General features: G+C 39.5%; 1 protein-coding gene across 1 annotated transcript; it reads left to right on the top strand.

Moving 5' to 3' along the window:
- Positions 1-5,981: 5,981 nt before the first annotated feature.
- LOC121865523 lies at positions 5,982-6,299 on the top strand. The gene has a single exon (XM_042365043.1). It carries the CDS (start codon positions 5,982-5,984, stop codon positions 6,297-6,299), a length of 318 nt encoding a protein of 105 aa, XP_042220977.1.
- The last annotated feature ends 12,756 nt before the right edge of the window (positions 6,300-19,055 follow it).

The following is a 19,055-nucleotide window of genomic DNA, read 5'->3' as shown; positions in this document are numbered from 1 at the left end:
TAGGGAGCAGTGTAACCCGATCCTGTCTGTGTGACTGAACAGCCCTTTCGAGGAGCCACTCTGCTCACCCCACATGGGGAGGGGGCAAGAAAAGGTGCCCGAAACACACCCTGCCTTAAAAAACAATCTGACTGGGCAACCGTACCCAGTAAGGTCAACCTTATGAGATCGAAAACACAATCAAAATCACAGATCCAAACAAAACCAAACTATACAACCTCTTATGGTCACTGCATGGAATGTCAGGACCCTTCCGGATACTGGCACAAATGAGCGTCCTGAAAGAAGAACTACCCCTGTGGCAAAAGAGCTGGCCCGGTATAACATCGGCACAGCAACCAATAGTGAGTTCCGGCACCCAGAAGAGGGTCAACTCACAGAAAAGGGGTCTGGCTATACCTTCTTCTGGAAGGGTGAGCCTGCTGTGGAGAGAAATCCGCAGTTATGGAATTTACTTTGCCATCTGCCAACGCATCCTATTCAGGATAAATGAAATGTCTCTTGGGATCAACGAGCGTCTCATGACGCTCTGAGTCCCACTGCATCACTCACGTCATGCCTTCTTCATCAGTGCATACGCCTCAACACTGGATGCAGAGGATGACATGAAGGAGGCCTTTTACGCCGACCTCGACAGAGTCCTATTCTTTATTCCCAGAGAAGATAAGGTTGTGCTTCTTGGTGACTTCAATGCCAGAGTTGGCAGAGATGCTGACGTTTGGCTGGGAACCGTAGGGAGAAATGGACAAGGCAAGTGTAATCCCAACGGCCTACTCCTCCTCAGCAAGTGTGCTGCTCACAACCTCACTATCACCAATACCTTGTTTAGGCAGGCCGACAAGCTCAAGGGTTTGTGGCAACACCCACGATCCAAACCCTGGTATCTCATTGACTACATCATTGTCAAAGAAAGAGATTGCCGAGATGTCCTCACCACCCTTGCCATGCATGGCTCAGACCACTGAGATACTGATCATCAGCTCATCAGAGCCAAGCTCCCACTTCACGTCGTCACAAAACGGTGAAGGCAGCAAGTCTCCAGAAGAGGTTCTAACACAAAGTGCCTGGAAGATCCAGCAGTAGCACAAGGTTTCAGAGAGCAGCTCGAACATGGGCTGATAAACAACCCGACAACAAACAACCCAAATCTCAGCGCGGAATGGCATATTCTCGACGCTGCCATGACATAAAAACCTGCAGAGAGACCCTCGGTCAGATGGAAAAAATACACCAGGACTGGTTTGATGAAAATGACGTGGCAATCAATGTACTCGTCGATGATAAGCGTACTGATTTAACTGCCTGACAGAACAACCCTCAGTTTCTGACCAAAGCTGATACCTTCTGCAAGAAGAAAGCGGCGGCCCAGCGGGAACTTCGCGATCTAAAGAACGACTGGTTTAAAAATAAAGCACGTGAAACATAAAAATTTGCAGATCAGCACAAGATGCACGAATTTTTTAATTCCACCAAAGACATGGGTCACATACAGGGGGCACCTCAAGGCACTGAAAACCTTCACCAACGTACTATATGTTCCATCCTCCGACTTTGCTGGGAAGACAAGAGAACAAATACCAGTATTCTTGCTGACACCTGCTGTAGGAGCATTGAGGCTACCATTATCCGTGAACAACTATGCTGGACTGGCCATGTTATCCGCATGGACGACAGTAGACTGCCACAGTAGCTACTTTACAGTCGGCTAACGAATAGTAAACGTAACGCTGGAGGGCAACTGAAAAGATATAAGGATAGTCTTAAGACAAACCTGAAAAAGTGCCAAATCGACCCCCTCACCTGGGAGACGATTACTCCTCACCGTAACACTTGGAAGAGCACCACACAAGAAGGTGTCAATACTTTCGAGTTAGCCCGACTGCATAACGAGGAAGACAAGCGCCAACGCCGGAAAGACGCTGCCGCCGCCCCTCCTGCACTAGATGTAGCCCCCCACATGTGCAACATCTGTGATCGACTCTGCCGGTCCCGTATCGACCTCTTTAGTCACCTCGGAATTCACCAACCTAAGTGACATCCTTAATAACTCATATCATTGTATCATAGCTGGATGATCGCCATACTCGATTCCGAGTGACAGCAAAGTAGTACAGGTAGTAGTAGTGTGTTTGTGTGTATGTAGTCATCTATATACATGTTCTTCATACATCTACCGCGTATTTACTCATCTTCTTATTGTCAATAGCTTTATCTATTTACTTTTTTACTTATTCATTTTACCGTGAGAAATAATGAAGGAGGAAGGTTCCTATAATGTCTCGACTGAGCACATCCACACTGAGCAGTAAACCAGCTTTATGACTAGTATGGGACATTAAACCTTTGTTACATCACGCTAAGTACCTCATCACGGCCAGCACCAGTTACGGACGTCGTAATACACCTTGGTTGCCTCACGTCAAGTAACAGACCACAGACAACAAGAGTAAAGACGTCACAAGACACCTTGGTTGTGTTCTGTCAAGTAACAGACCACAAACAACAAGAGTAAAAACGTCACAATACACTTTGGTTGTGTCACGTTAAGTAACAGACCACAGACAACAAGAGTTGAGGAGTCACATTACACCTTGGTTGTGTCACCTCAAGTAACAGACCACAGACAACGAGTTAAGGCGTCACATTACACCCTGGTTGTGTCTCGTCAAGTAACAGACCACAGACAACAAGAGTTAAGGCGTCACAATACACCTTGGTTGTGTCACCTCAAGTAACAGACCACAGACAACGAGTTAAGGCGTCACATTACACCTTGCTTGTGTCACATCTTCTATTTACCCACAGTCAACCTGAAGACAATAATCAACGCTAACTATCTACTCCAAGAAAAAAAAAATTCAAGACCTCTGTGGTTGGTGGTTCACTTTCGCGCTATACTACCGCCTGCAGCGAGATTTTTCAGTAATAGAAAAAAAGAACTCTGAGACATGGGTTTGCTCAACTATACGCAGTTCAATTCTGGTCACCGTATTACAGAATGGATATAGAATCCCTGGAAAGAATTCAGAGGAGAATGACAAGACTAATCCCGGGCATTAGGAACCTTGAGTACAGAGACAGGTTAAAGCATCTTAATTTGCACTCCCTCGAGAGACGTAGAGTGAGGGGTGATATGATAGAGGTGTATAAATGGAAGTCAGGGCTGAACAAAGGGGACATTACTAAGGTACTCAAACTATCCAACCAGGAGCGAACTCGTAAAAATGGTTTTAAATTGAAATAGGTAAACATTGGTTTGGAAATAGAGTAGTGGACGAGTGGAACAAGTTTCCAAATATCATCATTAAGTTGAATACGCTGGATAGCTTCAAACATAGGTTGGATGGATATATGAGCAATAGGGGTTGGGTGTAAATGGGACTGTCCAGTATGGGCCAATAGGCCCGCTGCAGTTTACTCCATTCTTCTCTCTCTCTCTCTCTCTCTCTCTCTCTCTCTCTCTCTCTCTCTCTCTCTCTCTCTCTCTCTCTCTCTCCAAGCATGGCTCACTGTTCATTTATAAAGGCTATTACCGTCAACCTCTTCAGTCATGCATTAAGATCTGATTTCGACATTTGTCCTTAAAAGCATTGTCATGTCAATTTCTTGCGACAAAAAAAATTAAAAAAAATTAAATTTCAACCTTTTTTATTTTATTTTTTATTGGACGTTCTTATCATTTCCATTTTATTAATTTCTTAAATATTTTTTCAAGGTTAAACTTGAAAATAAGGTAAGTATTCATTAGATTTCTGGTTAAATTCAGTTCAAGTAATATTGATTAAAGATGAATATACAGGTAATGAGGAGAGAGATGAAGAAAGTGAGGAGGAGCAGGAGGCAGTGTGTTGAGGCACTATCCTAGTCACTGTCAGAAATGTACGCTTATCATGATAAAAATAATATACTGTTATGCCGAGGCATAATTTCGTATTATAATCTTGTAAACTAGGTGTTTTGATTGTTTTCTGTCCCATGCAGCAGCTTTTTTTGGTAAATTTAATGAAATTTTCGTGTATATATTTATGATAATGATGTATTAATTATGTAAGAATAATCTAGAATGTATTGCATCATTTTTTGTTCTGATTTACTTCTTCTTGGAAGCCTAGATCATTCTAGAATTCTCCAGGCGGGTCTTGAGCCGACCTACCGCGTCTGAACATCGCTAGAATGTTCTTGGCGTCTGACGAATCATATATTATAAGGGGCCGCGGCCTGCCTAGGAGTTTGTGAGTCGCTCACCTCTATTCCCAGTATAAAGACTAAGCCTAGCAAAACAACTGAAGACAATTGTTGTGCAAGTATTGTGGAATTGTAGTGATTAATATAAGGTGAGAAGACTAAGGTTGTGTGCTGACTATATATTTGAAGTGTGGAGTTAAGCTGTGAAGACATTACCCTGTTAACAGTGTTGTTAAGAATTATTGTTTATTAAACAAGACTACAGTACACAAGCATGTTTCTGTGACCTGGTGGAAATCTACCTGCCTGTTGTTTGTCTGTACACTGATACCGATCGTCAGGAATTACCGGAGACTGGCGGGACAGCCAGTGGTAATTCGACAACTCTCGTGAGATATCTACTGCTTCTGCACATACGACCCAAGCCGCTGGTAACCAGTGGTGGAAGCTGGGTAGGCGGTGACAAGAGAAGGGTCGTAACAATACTAATATGCATTACTCAAAAGTGCCATAAATTTACATGGGTATGTTCGTTAGGTTCGTATAATAGAATTATTTTTAATTAATAAGTTGGAAGTACGTACACCCACTGAAAAATTATTGGGCACCCGTGTCATATTGTATCACGCCGTAAGGGTGCCGAATAATTTTTGATTGGGTCTACAGTAATGTTTGGTGTACAACATTACTGTACATAATACTTCAATGTGGACAAATGTAAAGTACTCAGTATAGGGGATGTAAACAGGGAAACCAGATACCAGATATGAACAACGATGTTATTGAGAAATCCGACTGCGAGAAAGATTTAGGAGTAATGATCCTTCCTTCCTTAGGCTTTAGTAAGCCCCTTTATAATATTTATACTGTATATACTTGTCACACTTGCCAGATGCTTCTGGTGTCATTGTACAGGGGTACCTAGTGACAGCACTAGGATCCCGCTTCCTCTATTAAGGAATAACCAATTGAAACTGAAAATTGAGTAATGATAGGTAGGAATTTTAAGCCAAGTAAACAATGTATATTTGCTCGAAACAAGGCTAATAGAGTACTTGGGTTCATACAAAGGAGTGTTAGTTAAAAGACTAGCGAGGTCATCTTAAAACTATATCTTGCGCTTGTGAGACCCCACTTGGATTACGCAGTTCAATTCTGGTCACCGTATTACAGAATGGATATGGAATCCTTGGAAAGAATTCAGAGGAGAATGACAAGACTAATCCCGGGCATGAGGAACCTTGAGTACAGAGACAGGTTAAAGCTTCTTAATTTGAACTCCCTCGAGAGACGTATTAAACCACATTTGGTCTTTGAAAATTATTTCGTACGTTGTAGAGGTAATTATTTTATTGCACTAAATATTGGGAGTCATCCAAGGTGGTTTGCTACGGAAGTGAATGAAGTGACATATAATAACCAACAGTAAAGAGGATTGCAGCGCAGAAGCAAGCAACTCTACTGTACTGTGGTTGGCTGGCCACGTAGGCAAAAACTTTATACAACACTAATAATAAGGTTCAAATAAAAAAAAGAATAATCTGCAGCAACTTTCCGGCAACAACAATGACAACCTTGGGCGGTGTTCGAATATGTGTGATGTATTTGTACTGTAAGTAGTCGTATATAATGATGAAAGAGGGTGTAATTCTGCCTAATTTGTTACATTTTGATGTTGTTCACAACCAGTTGATGAATTCATATAAACCAGACAAAAATATAAGTAATTATTACTTTGTACAAACTGACAAAAGTCATGATTTGCAAAAATCTGTTATGCTCCTAATGTAGCCCACATGCAGCCGGGGAGTAATGCAGCCCACATGCAGCCGGGGAGTAATGTAGCCCACATGCAGCCGAGGAGTAATGTAGCCCATATGCAGCCGGGGAGTAATGTAGCTCACATGCAGCCGTGGAGTAATGTAGCCCATATACAACCGGGGAGTAATGTAACCCACATGCAGCCGGAGAGTAATGTAGCCCATATGCAGCAGTGGAGTAATGTAGCCCACATGCAGCCGTGGAGTAATGTAACCCACATGCAGCCGGGGAGCAATGTAGCTCACATGCAGCAGTGGAGTAATGTAGCCCACATGCAGCCGGGGAGTCATTAGTTGATGATCCCATAATGGTCACTACTCCCAAATGGTGTGAGCACACATATGACACACAACCAGTGTAAATATACCAACTAGTTCACTCACCACAAATGATTCACACACACACACAAACAGACACACACAGACACACACACACACAGTAATCAGGTGTGTGGAAGCGACGACTCACTCACACGTAATACAGTCCTTGGACACAGCGTGGGTTCAGTGACAACACTATAACTCAGCCTGGCGGCTCTTGTGAAATAATTTTAAATTCAGCGAATATTTTTTAGCACGACTCAAGGTCTTCAAAGGTCAAGATTTTTTTTATTATTCGAAAGATAAATTTTCACTCGTGACTGAGGACTAATAGAACAACTCTATTTACTGTAAGAGACTCAATCCACAGTAATATCGAGGCGGCTTTAACTTACACATATTTCAAGAGATTCATCAAAAGATTCATTGGTTAATATTTTATTAGACCTCGTCAATAAGTCCGCATTTTCAAATATTCGTTTGTCACACCTTTAGCTCCTATCGAGAGAAAAAAACTCGTCTGATCAAGAAAGCGAGTTTCATACAGTTTGACTCTATTGCTTCCGCTGTATCAGAGGTTCAGTTTGTCAAGAGATACATTGTCACAACGCTACTCAGGAAATATTTCCACATACAATCATTTGAAAATCTGAGTCCTGACTCCTGCACAGAAATAAAATTGTTACATCGTCATATCCTCCTTGCAGAGCATAAATCAAGGATAATGTTATATTTTTTGGTGTTTCCTTTGTACTTCAAATCTTTTTGTGAACATGAGATACCTATCAATTCTGATTTGAGTGAAATAGATATTTCCTTTTTGTATTTGTCTGCAAAGGATGATGATACAACATAATAATGTACAAAGACCTAACGCTGAGTGGTGTGTAGTATTGTCATTCTGGGACACAATACCCATCCTGTAATGTTTCTCAATTAGTGAAACTAAAGTAAAATGGAATAGGTTAGAGGGCAGCAAGTGGACGCATGGTGGCAGATGACACTACCTGTGGTCGGATGAAGTAAAAAAAACAATGATGATATTACATTTCATATCGTGTTCAATTCTCACATAAAATTCTAAAATTCATGAAAAGTGAACTTTAAAGAAGCAAAACTTATTTTAAATATTAAACTGTGTGATAGTATAGTGTTATATACAATCAATCAATCCAGGTAACCACCTCCAAACGTTTAAGGCTGTCTTCACTACAGTAATCCTCCTAGATTTCGGGTCTCTTCGGTGTTTCAAAGTTTTCAGTCTCATTCACCAAGCCTAGTGTTTACTTTACCCCCACCATCATCCTACCCTCAATTTTACTTTTTAATATTTCTACCATCATCACATCTCCCCCTAATAATATGGCTAAATCATTTCATTTTCTTTATTTTACAAATTTCTTGCCAATTTTAGCACTCTTTATTTTTCTCTATCAATATAAACTATCTTTAAGATTTTCCTGTAAAATCACATATCAAAGCCTCTTCCTGGTGTCCGCTGAAAGCTTACGGGCTTTTGACCCCCACATTGGCAATTATCATACATTGCATTTCAGCAACCAGGTCTCTTTAAATTATTAAATGCATTTTTTTGCATGATAGATTCATGTTTTAATATATATATATATTTTTTGTACATTTACAATCACAACTAATGTTACTTCCCACATACACAAAATGTTCCACTTGTCTACCATATTTTTATCTCAGGGTAATAATTCTAATTTGATGCAGCCTCTACTACTTTCGTCCTTACAGCGTTAACTCGATGTCCATATTCTTCGTCTTATTTCACAATCTGGCTGTTGATGCAATTGCCTCTTCACCGTCTGTAATAAGAGCAGCAGCATCTGTATACGGAATATGCAGTTTCATGTCTACAATTTTTTGAACGATTCTTATGTCGCCTTCTTTAATGCATACTACTGTGGGTCTTTTTTTTTCGAAGACATCAATAAACTTATTGTGTTTAAACTTGTCTAAAGCTTTACAAAATCCTCAAAAAAGATACGAAACTTAACTCTGGACCTCTAAAGTCACTGAACTTAAAATTTTAAAACCATTATATACTGTACCTTCTCTTGTTCCCCTTTCCTTCCTAAATCTATTTGATCTTCAAATAACTCGCTGTCTATTGTATGTTTGGAATTATATCTAAGAAAATTTTACAGGCTTAATTCATAAAGCTTATTGTCCAACATTGGGTGCACGTTAAGGCTCCAAACTTTTTAAGAATTTTTTTTTACATCACTATGCAGTTTTTGTATGTGATTTTGTCAGTTTTGTCCTGGTTAGATTTTTGTTCAATAAGTTTCCTCTCATATTATTTTTAAAATTAATTCTCCAGCCTGCCTTTTTGACTTTCAAGTCCTGACTCCACCAATAATGAAACTCAGTTTAGGGTTTCTCAAGTGTCATTTAATGGTATCAAACTTTTTTTTTTTTCAATTCCTTGTTTCAGCTTCATAAAACTCATTACTGGGACATCCTTTGACTCACTGTCTGCCCCTGGGAAACCGTTAGCTTGGGTCATAGAATTCTTGAATTTTTGCTGAAATACAATGTTATTCGCTGATTGCTGCCCATACTATTTTCGTTAACCTCTGGTGGTATTCGTGTATAAATAAGATGCCCCAGGTTATGTTGAAACCATGAATGTGCAAAAAAAGAAAATTGCTGTCTTTACATAATGGTAATAATACATGACTAACAGAATCATTGATAAGTTGTTAAAAACAGAAGTTCAGGTCCTAACTCCTCGAAACTTATCACCGCGAGTGATGCATGAATCATGCAAATTCTAGGAGAATTTAGTCGTTATGTGTAGCGGTTCTTGATTGTGTGGTGTCTAGTGTGAGCCAAGGCCGAGGGAGGTGGGAGCTTGACGAAGAGAGGAGGTAAGAATGGGTGTAAGGCGGCCCCGTGCTCACTCATGCAGGGTTGCTCACAACGGAGCTGCCGCCAGAGAAAGTTGTGGTGAGGACGTGCGGTGCCGCCGGCGGGTGGAGCGGGAGGGACGGAGCAACGGCAGGTGCGAGAGGTATCCAGTGTGAGAGTGTGAGCCCCTCAGTGTGCACGGAGCCACGGTACTACTACTGCTTCTACATACGATCCCACGCGGCATGCGCCTCCCCACACAAGGTACAACACTTCCCAATCTCTTCTGGTAACACCGCAAGATAAGACTGGCAGTGTCTCGTTTTCCTATTTCTTGTACTTCTATGGAGAAAAAGTTCGTATTCAAAACTCAATAAAAGAGTCTTCAGGTGTTTTAGCATTTTACTTCAAGAAGTTTTCATCAATATCATGATTTGAAAACCTTGAGCTATACTTTGTGACACGCATCATCTACATAACAGTAAGTGCATAAGTTCTACCAGAGTCGCGCACATGTGTGTCCATGCAGGTAATAATAAGAGATTCACGCGAGTCTGAGAGCAGTACTGGATGCTCTTCAGCCTGTTGCACACATGTGTTTAAGAAGCCTGTATTCCCCCAAATACCTAGTGACATTATATATTCCTACAGACACTTTATGGTAGTGTTTTTATACCAATTTCCAATGATTTCTTTTCAATCGGTATACGTATCTAAAAGATCGGGTATGTGCTTCAGTGTTTTCTGGTGGTGATGATCCGCGCCTCACTCGAAATACTCAGGTTAACAAGAACAAGGGGAGGGTCGTTGGTAAGCCTTCTACTGATGACTAATCACTAAAGAGCCATCTTTGGCCTGGAGACTCTCAGCTTATCATTCAGGATATCATCATAATTGATATTCTATTGCTTGTGTAACGACATCATCTGTACACGACCATACTTAAACTAATTATCTGAAGAACACTGACCTGGCGATATAGCAAACAAAAGAAAAACAGTTTTTCTTTATTGTTTATTCGAAGACAAGTTATACAGATGTATAATAAAAATCAACATCGTTCATTATTAAATCGTTCATAAACTACAACACTGAATGATCTATGTACAGTCACCCAAAAAAGTCCTGTCGCGAACCACGATTCAGACTCGTGAACCCGAAGCAGTAGACACTGATACATTACTCTGTCCATAAATGCTTCGGATTCAAGAGACTGAATCTTGGGGTTCATGGTTCGCGACAGGACTTTTTTGGGTGACTGTACTTTTATCATATACTGTATATATATATATATATATATATATATATATATATATATATATATATATATATATATATATATATATATATAGAGAGAGAGAGAGAGATAGAGAGAGAGAGAGAGAGAGAGAGAGAGAGAGAGAGAGAGAGAGAGAGAGAGAGCATAAAGATACAAAGGAAAACTAAGGATTTTTATTTTGCTTTCTATGGATTACTTAACACACACACATATACTGACACATACTTTTAGTGTGTGTGTGTGTGCTTGCTAAGTAATTAATTAAAACACCGAACTTTCAAATGAAAGTTTTGACACCTGTCTTACTCTTAAACTCGGGGAATGTTTGTTAGACGCCCGGGGCACAAGTGTTTTGTACTGGTTGTGCCTCGAGTAAGGCAAAGTGATGTCCTGGTTCTCTCTCAGTTACTCCTGGAGTGAGACAAGGTTGTGTCGTGGTTCTTTCTCAGTTACTCCTGGAGTGAGACAATGTTGTGTCGTGGTTCTTTCTCAGTTACTCCTGGAGTGAGACAATGTTGTGTCGTGGTTCTTTCTCAGTTACTCCTGGAGTGAGACAATGTTGTGTCCTGGTTCTTTCTCAGTTGCTCCTGGAGTGAGACAATGTTGTGTCTTGGTTCTTTCTCAGTTACTCCTGGAGTGAGGCAATGTTGTGTCCTGGTTCTCTCTCAGTTACTCCTGGAGTGAGACAATGTTGTGTCCTGGTTCTCTCTCAGTTACTCCTGGAGTGAGACAATGTTGTGTCCTGGTTCTTTCACAGTTTATTACTTATAAATATTGGGTCTTGAATCTAGCTGGAAACCGCAGTTTGTGTTGAGTGCTGTATCATCTTGTAATGGGGAAGTTATTGAGGGTAAGGTGAAGACTCGTACACTATGAACGGATTATAAACAAACCATCGAGGAATTTGCTGAATAATACCATCGTTTGTTCTGGTGATGTTTGTTGGGCAGACTATTTTGTTACGCCAGGTTAAATTCATCCACCTTGTTTGTGTAGTTGATAGCTGTGGTAATTTCACAAGGTCAGTAAGTGCTTGCGTCAAAACCTGTGACAATTGGCAGTTGTGAAAGTGTTGCTATTTTTACGATTGCAGTAAACCGGTTATTGTGTTTTGGTATTTTTTGTTAGAATCGGTAATAGTGATGGTTACTGGCGGACTGTATTTCACGTTTATGTTAAGATGTGACCGTAGAGACGAACCTGTTGCCTGTATCTGCTTAAAGCATCTTTACATCTGGCTGCCTGTGTGTGTGTGTGTGTGTAAGATGTTAAGCAAGCTGTGTCTAGCATTGCCAATGTTAGTGATGTTGTCAGTAATCGTGTTGTTGTTATTGATGTTAGAGACTGTAGTGATGTTTTTGTTGAACTCATGATGAAGTTGTTGTTGGTTGTGGTGGTAAGTTATATTGTCTGTCTTTGTGAAGTTTGTTAGTGGTGACGGTGATATCCGAGTTGTTATTATTGTTGTTGTTGTTATTGTTGATATTATTTCTCTGTAGTTATATCATCGTAGCGACTGTCTTTGTCACTGCGTTTGTTGCTGTGGTTGTCGTTTATGTTAGATATTATAGGTCTTGTTTTTTACTAATATTATTGCATGTAGTGTTTCTTCGTGTTATTAAATCAAAATAACAATGAAGCTTAGGAAAGATGACAATGTTTAGCATAATTCCGTCACGTTATTACAGAAGAAAATGAACCTACGTTATATTTAGTTACTATGAGGAATTCGGTCAACTCCAGTAGTAGGTTTTCCATCACCCGTTCCTCTATATCTAAAGGCTGTCGAGGCGCCATCATAAGCTTTCTAAACACCAGCTACGACCACTAATGCGTCAGAAAACGGTAAAATACGGACGTGTTCACTGATGGGAAAACCGGACCTTGTTTGAATAAATTTTCTGTCGGCGTGACTACCACCGAAGGAGATGTAGGGAGTGTCCGGCCATCTTGTCGTAGAGTTTAGTTTGCATTTATTATACAATAGTAGTAGTAGTAGTAGTAGTAGTAGTAAAAACAACAATACAGGTAACAATAATAATAATAATAATAATAATAATAATAATAATAATAATAATAATAATAAAAATAGTAATAATAATAATGATAATAATAATAATAATAATAATGATAATAATAATAATAATAATAATAATAATTATAATAATAGTAATAATAACCTTGAAGGTATAGATAGTTAAATTAATACATAACCCTTAAATGATAATGAAAGTATCATAAAAAGTAAGTTTGGTATAATTGTGTGGTTTTACAAATGCAGTTATACATGGAAATGAGTTTACATTTCAATCGCATTCAAATGTGTGTAACTATTAAAATAACATGTGTTTAGATTCTGTTAAACATCTGGGTCACATTTATAAATTCAAATACAACATGTGACGGTAAAGAGATTCCAAGATTGTATGATCTCAGGTCTGTGGATTAACTACAATATTTCCTTTATTAAGAAGTATTAAAAGTATTAATGGGGATTGCTTACATATTTTACCTAAATGACATGTAAATAATTCTTAAAGACGTTTATTATTTAAAATATAGTTATATAAAGGTTGTCTTTAAGCCGTAAAACGCAGGGATTATGTTAATTTGCACGATGACTACAACAGAGTAACAGTCTGAACGTTTGTTAATGTAGTGTTAACTCCTGGTTCCCTATGACAGGATCAAGCTCAGGGAGATTATTTTTGACATCTTATTATGTATATTAATTTAACTGACTATCTGTTCTTCTGCTTCCTTCGTGTGATAACTTATTTAACGTCTTTGTCGTGACGTATTATTTTTATGTATTTCTCAGCCTTGATCCAAATGTAAACAGTGTAAAGATGTAATTGAAATTGAAACGAATTGTATTACACAACTTTCTTCTCTTACGGTGTTGTGTCGCCCCAGGCAAGGATACATCAATCCTCTGGTCGTTAACACTATGAGCAGTCAACACGTAGTTGCATAATAATGATGATTACAGTGACTTTTCAAGACCAAAGTGAGCTTTTTACATGTTGTAACCCGAGAGCTGTGGAACGATTGTTTAATGAGATTATAACTGCAGGTTGTTGTCGATGAGTGTGTGTAGTGTCGTGGACGAGGAGTGTCACTTGTTCCTGGCCACCACCATGGAATGAGTCACTGCTTTGATGCTTTGCTTGTAGGGTGAACGCGCGCGCGCGCGCGCGTGTGTGTATGTGTGTGTGTGTGTGTGTCTTTATTTCCGCATCTCTCTCCCCTCATTCCACACCATGACCCTGGCTCTGGAGTGTCACACACCACCCTCGATGTACAGTACAGGATAATGAAACACCAATCTCTCCAGAGCAAGACTGATCGTGGTGCTATGTTATCTAACTTCAGGTGACACATTCATTAAGGTTGAGCCATCTAGGAATTTCATCTTTGGCAGGTGAAGAATAGATGAGTGAACATGCAATTGAAATTGAAGCAAAGTTGACTCATCTTGCACAGTAACTTGGGTCAATAGAGAAGTTCATACCAAGAAAGATCGTAATAAAGGGGAATAAACAAGAAAGATAATACCTTATATATAAAGAATCATTTCAAGCAACCAGATACAGAGATGATAACAGGGAGATACTGAAACAAGAAACACTAGAATACAGAAATAAGAAACAAGACTAGAACAAAGTCAGGATGATAATAAGCCAAGTTCGGAAGTGTGATGAATTGTGATGGCCAAGGACCCAAACAGTACCCCACACAGCACTTACTGTAGTACATCAATAATTCGAAACTAAGAGATAGACTTAGATATGACGGAGACAGAGCAAGAGAAAGCTGATGTGTTATCGGAATTCGTCAAAAGTGAATTTACCGCAAAGCGATAGACAGCAATACCAACACTAACTTAGCACAGAAGTTTTGACGAATCTCAATATCACAACATTGTTACAGAAAACAAAAGTTTGAGAGAAACTTATGAATATCAAGGCTAAAATGTCCAGGTCCTGATACAGTGCATCCTAGAGTTATGAAAGAAATACTGTACAGTAAACGATATTATAAGCTGCAGCTTTATACATCATCTCAGAGCTGGCATAGACAACACCCACATTCAAGAAGTTGCTCATTACAAGAGACCATATCAGGGATCACACGAGAGACAAACAACTATTTAGAGACAAACACTATATATCCGCGTCAAGCCTAATGAACTCAACTTTTCGGAGTACTTGAGGGATGGGATGAAGGACCACGGACATAGAGAAGCAATCTATATGACACACACAGTATACACTTTGGAAAAAAACAAACATTATATTACTTCAGTAGTTATAATATAACTAAATTAGCACACGAATGGATTTTTTTTTGAATAATAGAAAATAAAAAGAACTGAAGAACAGTATCAGACGAAAGATACAATTCATGTTCATACCTGATCCTACTGATAAGTTTTCTCGCCAGCAACATTATGAGACGCTCCAATTTTCAAAAGTTTTTGGAAATATGAATTCCTATATAAAACGTTAAAACATACCCGTTGGCTGATTACGTCATGCGAGGCATTAGTGCTTTAATTTGACATCAAGTGTTTGCTGCATCCCGGATTACTACAATTCTTGATACATGAAGACAAGATATAAGAGCCTACATAAAGCTAACATAAATCACCCTATCGTTGTTCATCACTACCGTATAAATGACAGTATAATGCTGTTTACACATTACTAAATGTTACATTATCTATTTAATAATACACCGCAGTCTATTACCAATAATTAGCATAAGTTCAAGAAATTACAAAAATGTCATTTAAGTGACCAATTACTGTTAGAGAAAAATAAAGAACAAAATGTTATAATCTTATCAACACTTTACTTTCGATTATTAAATTGAGTGACGAATCATGTAAGAATTTTGAGAGTCAGGTTTATGGAGACTTTCACTGTTGACTTGAATGAAAAGCCCAGAGTAAATCATTGCTTGTTAGTCAATATTATTTTCTTTTTACCTTTGTGACCCCTCAAAAATTACTGAATCTAAAAGTCTCCAGAAATAGTTCAAACTGTGTCCGAACTCAGCACTAACTGTAGAAGATGGTTGTTGTTACCATAAATAAACAAAATCTGTTAAATCTTCTGATCCAAAACTTCTTCAGCTACTGGATCTTTATAGAAATGATCTTTGGATGATCTCCTTTCACACTTGTATCCATCGTCAGTATTTGGCATCAACATAGTCGTTAAGGCTTCATGACACCTTGTTGTTGTGTGATTGCTGTGTCTGATGCCACACTGAGTTCGGCGCTTGAGGCACAAATATGATTTTTGTTTTGCACTTGAGCTCATTTAAAAAGCAGTTCGCACTAAGCTTTTGCTGTAAAAATAAGCAAAAATGATGCCAGAGTTTACCATTATCGCAAATGACTTCTGGAGTGATTGGATAGCAGTACTTAGTAGTATTATACGAGGATATATAATAGGGCCAGTCCTATTCTTTGTATACAATAATGACATACATGATTATGAGTTTTAAGAACAAATCTCGTTGATGATGAGCCGAAGGTGCTCGTCTATTCACATTTAAAGTAAAATAATACAGTATTGTATCTACAATATCAAAGACTATTCTTGCAATTAGAAATGTTCAGATGTAGAGCAAAGAAACTAGTACCCGAGTTAAAGACTGGTTGAAGTGCGATGAGGATGGTTTGAGAACAATGAATGGTGTCATGCAGGAAACATGACGATATTACCAGACATTAAACACAGGGTGACGATTATACAGCACCAAGAGAAAACCTGTTCAGTAAAGAGAACCGTGGCGGAAATACCACCTGTTTCTCTTCTAATTTATTGAACTTAATATCACCATCGGGGGAACAAGTTAATACTATGTATTATAAAAAAAAAACATTAACCAACTTACTTAAGCAGGTACTTAGGCTTTCAAATATATTGACATTCAAGATACAACTTAAAAGAGTACTGGCAGATGAAGACAACGTGCGGCAACATAGAAATCTAAGTATATATACTGTAAAGCCGTTAGACGGCCCCGGTTAGTATCGGTTAGTATTATGGAAAGTGATGAAAACATAGATATCTGGACCTGAAACTTTCGTCCAGAAGAGACGTAACATGAGACTCGTAAGGAACAGGGCTCGGTGTGCCACTCTCTCTCTCACTGCCCGCTGGGCGGACATTATTGAGAGAAACTGTGTACTACCTTGTCTCACCCTCCTCCCAGCTCCCTGTCTCACCCTGTCTCCAGGATGTTATTGCTGTCATTGCGGAGTGTGACTTAAGCCCCTCCAGACGAGTGACCTATGTTCATCGTGTATATATATATATATATATATATATATATATATATATATATATATATATATATATATATATATATATATATATATATATATATATATAGTGTGTGTGTGTGTCAATATTGTTAATATTACCCTCTCTGTATCTGTATTTTCCTGGCTAAATGGACTGTTTCAATATCTTTGCAAACGTGAACAGTACGTGCTAGCCATAGAGTGAACGAGGGTTCTCGCGGGGCCCAGTGACCGTTGCTGCTTCTACACCACTACAGTGGTCCGCCACATTAAATACAATTCAACATTTATGAATAAAGATGAATTAATAGTAGAAGAAACGTCGAAAGTGTGAGAGGTACCGTATGTTCCTCGCTAGCGTTTGGTGACATTCCTCTCTGCAGTCCTTGGCACGGTCCACCACCACCACCAACAGCAGGCCCCGGCGTCAGCCTCTGTGACCTCGAGTTTACATTTCCCTTGACAAGTTTGATTTATACGAGGGGAAATTACGATCGGAAAAGTGCCTTTCAATATCTTCTTTTGGTTTTGATTATAGAATACCATAATTAGAACATGGTACAAGGAAAATGAGACAGAATTGTTAAACAGATATGAAATATTTTTATAAACGTCATTACACTATTTGCGTTTATATGTAATAATATTTTTAATTATGGTCAGCTAAGTGATTTTTTTTGTAATACGCCAATATTTCTTCAAGCACAAAGCGTAAGTTGCAGTTGTGACTATCTAATGACAGAAATTATTAAAGAGAAATTAAGATTTTTTTCTCGTTGCTTCCAACAGAGGATATGGTAGCAGTACTTTTGAGCGAGCGAGCGAGCGCGCGCGCGCGCGCGCGTGTGTGTGTGTGTGTGTGTGTGTGTGTGTGTGTTTACCTTGTGATAGTTCAAATAAACAGATATAGACTTCAAAGGTATTTGGGAAATGGATGTGCCAACTTGATACCGGGATACGTTCGATAATTGGTATTTACTCTCCTCACTGCGGGAATTTTTGTCTTGTGTGCTAAGAACACTAGATCCTGGCGGGGAGGGACCTGGACTCATGAGACGTCACTCAGTAGTATTCCTCTCCCCTCTACCCTCCTCTTCTTTGACACCAAAATCTTGTTACCCCCGTGAATGACTGGTGAGAACTTTTACAAAGGGCAGGTATGGCCGGCTGGTCGAGGCCGTGGAGACTTAGGGTAAATCACCCGTGACGTTTCACAGGGAGGGTAGTCTGTTACACATCCTCCCGTGTGAGTAACACCAAGACCGGATTCTCAGTGATTCGGATGTTGGGTTTCTCTGCTGACTGAGGGCAATAGAGTGCAGCTAATAACAGCAGTCAGTGTAATTTCGATGCTGCTCTGGCGACCATCTTTGTATCGCAGCTGACGTGCGACAAATTTCTTCTTGAGGCACCAATTATAGGGAAATTTTAAAGCACAAATAACTGGAAAATCGAGTCGAGGCTCAAAATATCCCACACGGTAGACGGGATATAGCCGAGAATAGACCGAACCTTCCACACCATTAGTAGTGTATAACCGGAGGTAAACATATACTAGGACATACAGTAATGTTCGCAACTATATTATGCTACAAACACAAGATTAGAACTCGGTACAAGGAATACATACATAACCAGGCATCACCAGTGTGTTTTCAGTACCCGTAAATATAAATACTTCACCAGGGGGAGCTCCTCGGACAGGCGAGGCCACCAGCCGAGCCATACCGCTCCAAGCAGTACTAAGTTGAAAAATGTGTCCAGTAATTTAATATTCAACCTGACTACATTACGAGATAGACAGCCTCTCTCTCTGAGTCTCTGACGTCCCTCCCACCGTTGGAATGGAGGGGTTTCTCTCTCTCTCTCTCTCTCTCTGTTTTCTTCTCACATCCCTCCCACTCGACATATCTATCTACCTCTCGCCCTCTCATGCCCTTATCATTGTTGATCAATGAGGAGTGAGAGAGAGAGTTGTGTGCCGCCGTGGGCCAAGAGGAAAGTTTTGTTTGAGTGGGATCAAGTGTTAGCATAAAGCTTCTACCCCCTGCACTTGGGGGAATTGTTCTACTCCGCTGATAAAAGAGAAATCGGATTGCACACTCTCGCCTTGGGTGATATTAACAAGATGAGTTGTAAATATTTGCTCTTGGCGTTTTAAAGTGAATTATTAGTCTTCAGAAAGTTCCTACACTCTGCTTGTTGTCTGTCTAAAGAAAATACAAGTCTTCGTGGTGGGATATATTCGTCT

Source organism: Homarus americanus, unplaced genomic scaffold (genome assembly GCF_018991925.1).
Source record: "Homarus americanus isolate GMGI-L3 unplaced genomic scaffold, GMGI_Hamer_2.0 scaffold58297, whole genome shotgun sequence".
NCBI lineage: Eukaryota > Metazoa > Arthropoda > Malacostraca > Decapoda > Nephropidae > Homarus > Homarus americanus.
The sequence above is the reverse complement of the archived record's forward strand: the minus strand, read 5'-3'. Positions and strand labels throughout refer to the sequence as shown.

Coding starts and splice junctions, on each gene's coding strand:
- LOC121865523 (XM_042365043.1), top strand. CDS start 5,982: ATGCAGCCGGGGAGTAATGCAGCCCACATGCAGCCGGGGAGTAATGTA.